The following is a 10,000-nucleotide window of genomic DNA, read 5'->3' on the forward strand; positions in this document are numbered from 1 at the left end:
GTCCTCGGTTTCCAGTCTTTCGATACTCAATGACAGGGCAAGAAACACTCCAGTTCGGCCATCCCCATTACTGAAGAAACAGCGATAGAAAACGTTTCCTAGTCAATTCGTCGTCTTGCTGTGTTTTGTTTTTACTATGCCTCGAGTGGAAGATCAACCGAATTGTCAAATACCATACTTGTTCTGTCTGTCAATAGACTATTTTCCCATTCCCATAATGCAATACGTTTTGGGGGATTCTTACATAAAAACAATACAAGTTATTTACTCTTGGGACTATATCATGCTTCGGTGAACTCGATATCCATTGTTTAATGCAAATAATCTCCCAAAATAAACTGTATTATGGGATTTGCGAAAAAAGCAAATAGGTCTTTTCACAGTTATGTGCTAGTGAGGCTGGAGTTGACCTTGTTATGCTATAGACCTCCCTGTTTTTGTTATGTTAATGATTTATTTCTCATGGTAATTATTTGGAATTTACGTAAGAAAAGCAATGAGGTTTCTATCAAAACAAGGTCAACTCTTGCCTCACTTTCATTCATAGACCACGTGACTAGGCACACAACTGTAAATGTTTTTTTTTTTTTTTAAATAGAGGAAGTGCACTTAGCTATCAAGCTAGTTTACAGGCAACCCACTTTTAACAATGTGAAAGAAACAATTCAAAGTTAACAGAAACATTATTAAGAACTCCAACTGGCAGGAGGCAACCAGTTGGCTATTTACAAAGCGTGGTAGAGTTGAGCCCGGGACAACCGGAAACCAATCCTAACCAGAGGTTAGAACGGGATTTGAACCCGGAGCAGCCGCATGCAAACCCAACGCCCTAACCTCTCGACCACGCTGCATCCTAATGGTCTGTTGTCCTTTCTAAGTTAGGCTCTACTGATTTATGGTGGTAAGAAGTTCAACCTTAACATCATTCGATACTTGACACGCCAAATTCTTGCTTCGTTACCTGCAATGGACAACGATTGATCCCTGGTGTTCATTTCCAGACCGCATCTTGTGCACTTGTTGGTGAAGATACACAAAGGACTGGGCACGAGGCAACGCGTCTCCAAGCCAGCGACGGTATTGGAAGTGATACAAGAGCCGACTTTCAGCGTTCTGTGAGATACGAAGAAAAAGACACTTTTTGGCAAAAGAACTAAAAGCCGTTGTTTCACTGCACTAGCGGAAAACGGACTATTTTATACTTATTAGAAGAGCCTACACGGTCATCTTAAGTAAACTATAATAATGTGTGTTTATTTCGGGAGTTAATTATGTAATAGTGCGAGCGCCATTTTGAGCCAAGACTTGGAAGAATTGGTCTCTTGGAGGGCCTGCCCTCTCTGCGGTTTTCTTTCTCAAGAGAGAGAAAATCCCCTGGGAAGCACTGAGATGAGATAAAAACAACCATATAGAAGATTAAGATATTTAAATCATTCTACCGGACCCATCCTAATTGAGTACATTCTTGAAAGTACTTGTAAATACATTTCATTATTTATGCGCTAAAACAGGAGATTATTGTTTTCTTTCCCTTTTGTTTAACTACACAGTTAATGTTCATAAACTCATTTCACTTGCCCCTTGTAGCCACAGTTTAAAAACTCGCTGAGTGTGGTCCTCGAGTCTCTCCTCATCAATCTTGGATACACCTATGCTTCCAAACGTGGCAGAACCTTCATCTAGCCAATATCGAGCGCTTGGTTCCTAAATCAAAAGAAATTTCTTCTCAAACATTTGAGAAATCAGGTGAAATAATGTGCCCTTTAGGAAAGGAAAAGGTACACTAAGAGAATCGAGAGTATCTTAGCATGGATCTCCCAGCACGTTCCTTGTCTCTCACACACGGCCATGGATTCCTTAACTTTAACGCCTTCTTCTCTGGCTAGCATTTTTCTTCTACCGAAAAGCATAGAAAGCCCAAGTTAAGAGTGAGAAAAACAAACATGGTTGCAATTACATCTGTATCAGACAAAGGAAGCAAAAAAGGAAAAAAAAAACAGAATAAAACGTTAACTACATTAAATGAGGTTAATTGCAAAACACCATTTCTTCTGTAGACAATTGGTGCGGACCTGCATTTTAGGCCAAGTTACACTTACCATGTCATTTTCTTGCGGATCACCGAGCATGACCACAATGGTAGACCGCTGTTCCCAAATCATGCGCCAGAAGTCATCGACAGTGTTCGCCATTGGTGCTTGGGTAGCGATGTATATTTTGCCCTCGTTGAAGCTCTATCAGTCAATTAAAATCGTTGTAGTGAGTTTATTTCTTAAGTTTACATACGCTAAGTTTATAGTAAAAGGCATTATGGCATTATAAATAGGTGCTATTTTATGGTCCTATAGCGATGTTTCTCGTGACGTCACCCATTATTGTTAATATGCCAACCAGAAACTAATTGGCTGTTGACACAATGACTTAGTTGTTCTGTGGTTGAATATCAAAAGAAATGTGACGTTAATGTTAGTAAAAAAGAAATGTCGCTATTGCTCTCTGCAATTTTCCCGTAAGTCGATGTCACCTTCCCTGAAAACGGTTGTCAGGTTATACAGCTTTCAACATTAAGAAAAAATTGAAAACCTTTTAGCAACAACCTTTTTTGAAAGCTTGTAATCGCAAATTATTTAATCTCTCGGTGAAGAGTACTGAACTGAGACGGTGACTAAAGTCGAAAGTAATCAGCGCTCACTCACATCAATGAAGCTTGCATTTATATAATCGGAACCAAGTTCTCCCGGAATAATATTGAGTTTGACTCTGTTATGATCAACTGCAGAAAAAAAATAAAGAGAGCAATATGGATGAATGTAAATATGTTACCGAAAACAATCAACTTTATCTTACAGCAAGAAATGTTGAAAAAGTAATGATTGATAAGAAATCCTGAAATAATAAAAAATATGGAAAAAAAGAGTACAAGAGAGTTTACTATCTGATTTGAAAGAAATTGTTCCCTTTTTTTAATTTATATCTCGCCGCTGAAATGGAAAAGTTATGCGATATCGAAGCGGCTCATTTTGGAATTAATTTTCATCTTAAAAGATTCCTCGAATCAGCCCACTTTTGATGCTCGGTCCAGTCAATCGCGAGATTTTATGCAAACATGCAGGACTACACAGGACTGGGACACAACCCAGCTATTGCAACGGTTCTTTTTAAGAAACAATTGCAATAATAAGCACCAAAAACACAGCAGAAACAAGAAAGCATAATCCGAAACGCAATAGAGCTGCATCCTTTGTAGCTTTCTTAGAAGTTTTGCCTCAAGTATTAATATGTGCATACTGAAACACTCAGGGGGCTACATAGAGTAAGCGTAAATTATTAGGGACGTAAGTTTAATCAGAAGCTCATGACTTTGAAGCGTTTAACTCTCGTTCAGAGCTGGGGTTTTTTGAGTTTAAAAATTTCCTTATTTGGATGTAAGGTAGCTCGCGCATTTTCCCGCGCCTGAGGCTTCGATCTTATTTTTGTCCATATTTGGGCATAAAATTAGTTTCGTAAAATCCCCAGCTTTGTCCCAAGGAAGAGAGTTGCAAATTACACACTTCAAGGTCATGTGCTTTGTGTTTAATTAATTCATAAATGCTGCCAAAGAAATGCTTAGAAAGGGTGCTTAAAGTGCCCATGACCTAAAATATCGCTCTTGCTTATTTTAAAGACCTTTCAAAATGATGAAAATTGGTGTTTTGTTTTTTGGAATACCTTCTTTCGGGCCAGAGAAATTCAAGTTTTCGTTAAAAAGTTGAAGACGTCACAAACATTACAAATGATTGTAACAAATCCCAAAATTGAGAATATCTCCGAAAATATTGGAGTAATATTATTCAAATTTGGCACCACTAATCTACATCAGATAAGGTACAAAGCGACACCTATTAAGATGTTGCCATGGCAACACTCTCCGCAATGAACCAAATATCTTGGATTTTGAAGAGATAAGTAGAGGCAGATGATCAGACTTGAAACACATGTGCTGCCCATAATGCTTTACATCTCTGCGTAAGATTACCGAGAGTGAACACGTCTTATACCACGTTTTTTGAACCGCAGACGGCAACCGGAAGTCAGCTGTTTTCCCTTTTAACTTCTCTTGTCACTACCACCTTTACATTGCTAAGTATCTTTCCTCCATTGGAGATGATTACGTTAAAAATCTTGGACACACTACTGTCCTGGCATGCGAAATGTTCATTTCCGGTTACCGTCCGCTGCTCAAAAACGTCGCGTGCTTTAACTCCCTAATAAACAACAAAATCAATCCTGCGTTAAATACACCCAGCAGAAAAAATGGCTCCTATGGCAGCAGCATAGAGAATATCATTTTGTGCCTTACTTGATGTAGATTACTGCTGCCAAGTTTGAACAAAGCTCATCCAATATTTTTGAAGATATTCTCAATTTTTTGTGATTTATTACAGTCATCTGTAATGTTTGTGACGTCATAATTTTTTAAATACAAAAACGTGAATATCTCTATAACGAAAGATGGTATTCCAAAACGGAAAACACCATTCTTCATCATTTTGAAAAGTCTTTAAAAAAAGTAAAATACGTTTTTCAGTTTTTAATATCATTAAGCCAACGTTCAAACGATCAGTGAATGAGCTGATACAAAGTCTTTAGTCATTTGCACTACAAACTGAATTGCGCAACACGTAATTTGTAACCGTCGAGTTTTTTTTATAGTACTAAAAATATCTAAATATCCATCTCTTACATGGTAATGCCTTGGAACAGCGATTCTTTCCAACATTGTGTCCAGCAAGGGCCTCCGTAAACAGAGGGGAATCAGCTGAAAATTCTTGAAGATTCTGAAAACAAATCAACGAAACATGGTTTCCGAAAAAGATCGGCTTTTCGTTAAAAATCTACCACATAGGTATTTGGAAACGACACACCAATCAAAGGTCTTTCTGAATCTACTAGAAGCCGCAAAGCTACAACCAAATCTGATTAAAACTCTGACTCAATGCATACCAAATGCTAGCATGATACCTGACTTCCTCTAGTCGTTAATCCTTTGTCTTAAGGAAGGAAGTCAGGGATCCGGCTCTCGCATAATTTCCTTCATGCAAGTAGCGATTTTCTTGCGCATTTCATTTTCAAATGTTATTGATTTATTAATGTCAATTTTAGCAATATTATGCGCAACCCGTAACTAACATATTGGATAAGTCCGTGAACTTTAGATGACAAATCGCCTGTTAAATCGTCGGACAGAGTGTGGGCTACCTATAGCCTTTAATTCAGAAATGGTTGTTTTGCGCCACACAAAAAACAAAAATTTCTTAGAAACAACTGGGAATAGAATTTCGATACAAAAGCCAAGAGATAACACAACATCGAGTGATCTGCTATTTTATTTTCCCAGAAAGTTCTTCGTTAATTGACCTTATTAATGCTGTAATGGTTGGACTGGAACAAACTTGCGATGGAGGGTATTGCGACAAAAATATTATGCATTTGAAATGATCTCCTTCATCAGCCTACTTTCCAGTCCAACCACGAAAATACGAATACTGCTGACCTCAAATTCTGATGTCCTTTGCTCGACAATCTCAGGCTCGACTCCTGAAACGCACAACAGACCGCTGCCAAGTTCGTTTGATGAAATAGTGGTAGCACCACAGATGGACGCGTCTCTAAGAACATCGTAGATAAACGAGTACTGCTCCTAAAATGAATTTAAACCATGGAAGAAATTTAACTTCAACTTACGCCTTTGTTTAAAACGAATCACTACTTTTAACATTCTTGCAGTCAACATTTGGTTACCCTATACTTTACATGGGAAAGTCTCGAGATGGTTTACGGATTCGCAAAAAAGGTATACTGTCCCATTTGCAAACCTATAGTTAGTTAGTTAGTTAGTTAGTTAGTTCAAAACTAGTCCTAATTAGCATTAGGACGGTAGTAACAGATTATGATATATCGATTACATGAGAAAAGGAGTTAGAGGGACATTTGGTGATGCTGATTGCCTATATTTCACGACAAGAAAAGTGAAGTTGAAATTTAAAATGTTCAGAGGACAATTTGTCGCGTGCTTATCAGATTAGGCGAGCACCTCAGAGTCCCTTGCAATACTGGACATACATGAGTAAAACTGGCATCAAACCAAATTTAAACGTAATTTTAAATGACAATGAAATTCAAGAGGAACCTCTACAGGAAGTTTTTCTTTTCATGGTACAACAATTGAAAAACATAAATGGAGGAGAAAGGACAGAAAAATTATTGTGTGGGATTATGGGATACTAGCTAAGCTTTGGAATCGTTATTAAAACCCTTTCATTCGCACGATCGACACGTTCATTCTCCTAAATGGTAACACGGCTTTCTTTGTTGGGTAGTCATGAGAAGTTGGTGTTATATCAAGCTCACACCTCTTAAGCTGACAATAGTCTTCATTCTCAATACCTGTTTGACTGACATTTCATTAAAATGGTGAGGAGGATTTACGTACCGATCACTAGTTCGAGTCAAAGGGTTAATTCAGTAGTACAAACCTGAGTCTGAACCATAAAATTTCTTTGTTTCCTCATATTGGCTACAAAGCCAAAGACGTCAACCATCTTTTCAGATTCCATTTGTTCCATCAACGAGTCAATTGCAATGAAGCATCCTGTTCTTCCAACACCACCGCTGAAAATGATTCACAAAATTTCACTACTACTTATTACTTATTCTCAAGACTTTTTTTTGGAAAAAAACTGCCAGTTAATGTTTTCGGAGCTACAGAAAGTCTTTGAATTTCCATTTGCTAACGCTATCGCTTTACTCAAATCTTGAGTGAAAGAATTTGAAAATATTTTGCATTTCTGCAGCTTTAAAAATATACCCAACACTTCATAACATTATTAACAGAATTACTCGTAACTGCAACTGCGTTGCACACATCAAATTATGTTTTTACTGCACGTCATCGAAGGAGCTTACCTGCAGTGGACTATGACAGGTCCCGGATCAACAGACAAAGCAGCCATCAGCTTATGGTGAAACATCAAGAATGAGGAAGTGTCACGTGGGACTCCATGATCGGGCCAGGCAGTAAAATGATATTGAAACACATCGCGCTTTTCAGTACAGTCGGGCTCTGTTGACTGGAAAATCAATTCTGAGGTCAAGGTAGGATATTTCATGAAAGGCACTGTTAGAAGCACGGTTATCATCATTTAATATCTTACCTTTGTTCACTGTTCTGAATTCTGGATTCTCATTGGCTGATGCCAGTGCGTTTATGTTAATAATGCACTATTTTCGTTCGTTAATTAATTCGCATTTGTCGATCACACCATTGTTACGTGTCTCGTTAGAGATTGATTGAAAACCATCTATATCAGCAAGAGGTTATTTTGAAAATTTGCAAATTACATGGTGTAATTGTGGAAAGAACCTATAAAAAGGATTGCGAAGACGGATGATCAAGTTATAAAAATAGAATTGACAACTCACCCAAATGATGAATTCTCTGACGACCCATTCCGTCATAGCACAACTACTAAGGTGTGATACCATCACGTGACCATATTCTATAGGGTCTGTTTCTTGCCAGTATTTTTCGCTGTTAGGCTCCTTCTGTGTTTTAATAAGTTAATGATAAGATTACGTCTCTTTTGGATTTGTTGATGAAGACCATCGCTAATCAGAATACACATTATTCCAAATTGACCCCAATTCAGTACTCTTTTGTTTCCATGCAAATTGCCCTTATGGCCTCGCTTTCAAACGTAAAATTCAAAAGAATATTTAACCTTGAACGAGGCCATAAGGGCCAATTTGCATGGAAACAAAAGGATACTAAAATGGGGGCCATTTTGGAATAAGGTGTAAGAGAACGGGAGAAAACAATAGGCTTAATGAGTAAAAACAATGGCTTTGCACGCTTTGCACGCTCCTCACGTGCATGAGTTTAAATGTCGGTACATTTCTTTGCTGTTCTCGCCCTGACGATTGGTTGCGATTACACTTGAGAGAAACACAATGTAAGGTCAAAGGGTAAATGTTTGGCGACCAAACAACATCAAGCATTGTTTGGTGACCATAGGGTCAATCGAACGCACCCTAAGGGTGCGTTCGATTGACCGTATTCCGGAATAGAGCGTTTTCACTCACGTAACCAGCAGCCATATTGGATTACTGAAACAAAGGAAAGTATTTGCATAGAAGTATTAGTTCAATTCCCGTAGGATTAGTTTGGTACACCGTCATGGCCGCCATTCCTTTGTTTTGGAACACCAACATGGCCGCCGTGACGTCATGTGAAAACGCTCTATAGAAATACATGGAATATAAGTTAGATATCCTTCGTTTTTACGAAGATTCGCATTAAAATTGCCAAACACTTGCTAAAATGCTATTTTAAACATATTTTTCTTATCCTTGCTGCTTCGAAACGTGCCAAACATACCGTTTTAGTCATCACTCAACGTATTTTTATTCCGGAATAGGGTCAATCGAACGCGCCCTAAGTGTATTCATTGCTTGCACAAATCCCATAATACACCTCTTTTACCCCCTCCCCCCCCCCCCAAAAAAAAAAATATGCATAGGCATTGTTTCCGACTTCTCTTGGGACATTTTCATGTCCTAGGAGAAATTGCAAAAGTTTTGGGGGGTAATAGAGGTGTATTATGGGATTGCGCAAGTAGTGAATACAGTGTTTTCACTCACGTGGTCACCTTGTTTTTCCACCGAAAGAAAAGAAAACGTTTACATTACAATAAAGCTCAGTTCCCAGAGGATTAGTTAGGGACACCATCATTCCATTGTTTAGGAACACCAACATGGCCGCCATGACGTAACGTAAAAACATTCTGTATTGTATACCAGGATTATCAAAAATAAAAATGACTTTAGTCACCGTAAGCGCAGATTAAACTCAGTTTAAGTTGCCACCACAATGTTACTCTGACGTTGCTTTTTTTCCTTTGTCGTCAAATTTGCTTAAAAGGCGATGTCTATGCAAAAATTGTAATGCCTTCAGACATATTTGACTCGTATTTCTTTGGAGAAAATACCAATAACCGCTTGCTACCTTTTGCACAAGTAAGCGTCCGTTGTCCGTTGCTGATCTCAAGTTGAGAATTCTCCCGTCCCACAAGTTTATCTATGACCAAACTGTTAATTTATGAAGAAAACTGCACAATGACAAAAGAGTCTTCTCGATACGACTTGCCCTTTGAGTACTTTTTCCCCCAAAAAAATAGAAATTTGCTCGTATAAACATCAATCTTTTAATTGACGCGGCGGACCAGGAGCCTTTGACCAGGAACATGTAACTTTCATACTTGGTCTGTGACACGGCGTTTACAAAGACCGAGCAATGTTTAGACGGCTCTTTGATTACATTTTCGGAGAAAAGTTGCAATTCAGTTAGAGTTGCATATCAGTTACCCTTGGAGGCTATTCCGAGCCCTTAAGGGTAACTGTTAAGATGCAAGGCTTGCGACTGGATTACAAGACCCGTGGGGGAGTCTCAGTTGACAGAAAAATAGTTAGAAACTCGTGGCGCCTTGACTGTAACCCTACGGGGCAATTACTTAAAACGAGTTTATATATTCTTGCAAGAGAAGCGCTGTGAGTAGAAACGCTTACTTCCTTTTCTTGCATTTCGATCATTACAATGGTTTTTACATTCTTTTCCCACACCATCCTCCAGAAATCCTCCATAGTGTGCTTCAAAGGACCTGAAAATGGAAATGTTATCTTTCATGTGATGGTGTAAAATCATCAATATAAATCATGTCTAGGGTAAAACCTAAAAATTTAATTGGAATCACTGACACTATACTGCAATGCGGCGGAAATGCTGTAGCTCTATCATTATCATTGTAATGCAAATACAACAATAAAAGAATCTGAATTGGGTACAACATCGAGTGAACCGATCAGGTCTATAACAACAACAACAACAACAACAACTACAACAACAACTACTCCTACAGACGAAGGTATTAGCCAACACCAACTCGGGAATCACGGATGGCTGCTT

The 10,000-nt window shown here is 38.4% G+C and overlaps 1 protein-coding gene and 1 long non-coding RNA gene across 2 annotated transcripts in view; one reads left to right on the forward strand and one right to left on the reverse strand.

Annotated features, from left to right (window-relative positions):
* LOC138024297 (uncharacterized) overlaps window positions 1-1,021 on the forward strand; it is a 6,009-nt gene extending 4,988 nt beyond the window's left edge. Inside the window, exon 3 of the long non-coding RNA XR_011126965.1 lies at window positions 883-1,021. This is a non-coding gene — a long non-coding RNA (uncharacterized lncRNA). The remainder of the gene's footprint in view (window positions 1-882) is intronic.
* Window positions 1-10,000, reverse strand: part of LOC138024231 (receptor-type tyrosine-protein phosphatase F-like) — a 35,462-nt gene that overhangs the window by 2,002 nt on the left and 23,460 nt on the right. Inside the window, exons 17-27 of the mRNA XM_068871359.1 lie at window positions 9,604-9,695; window positions 7,462-7,584; window positions 6,946-7,109; window positions 6,516-6,651; window positions 5,534-5,680; window positions 4,724-4,817; window positions 2,697-2,773; window positions 2,100-2,234; window positions 1,579-1,704; window positions 962-1,113; window positions 1-70 (exon numbers count right to left, since the gene is read on the reverse strand). The exon at window positions 1-70 is cut by the window's left edge and continues 66 nt beyond it. Coding sequence (XP_068727460.1) covers window positions 1-70; window positions 962-1,113; window positions 1,579-1,704; window positions 2,100-2,234; window positions 2,697-2,773; window positions 4,724-4,817; window positions 5,534-5,680; window positions 6,516-6,651; window positions 6,946-7,109; window positions 7,462-7,584; window positions 9,604-9,695 — 1,316 coding nt within the window. The remainder of the gene's footprint in view (window positions 71-961; window positions 1,114-1,578; window positions 1,705-2,099; window positions 2,235-2,696; window positions 2,774-4,723; window positions 4,818-5,533; window positions 5,681-6,515; window positions 6,652-6,945; window positions 7,110-7,461; window positions 7,585-9,603; window positions 9,696-10,000) is intronic.

The sequence above is a fragment of the Montipora capricornis genome, chromosome 11 (assembly GCF_036669925.1).
Source record: "Montipora capricornis isolate CH-2021 chromosome 11, ASM3666992v2, whole genome shotgun sequence".
In the NCBI taxonomy this organism is placed as follows: domain Eukaryota; kingdom Metazoa; phylum Cnidaria; class Anthozoa; order Scleractinia; family Acroporidae; genus Montipora; species Montipora capricornis.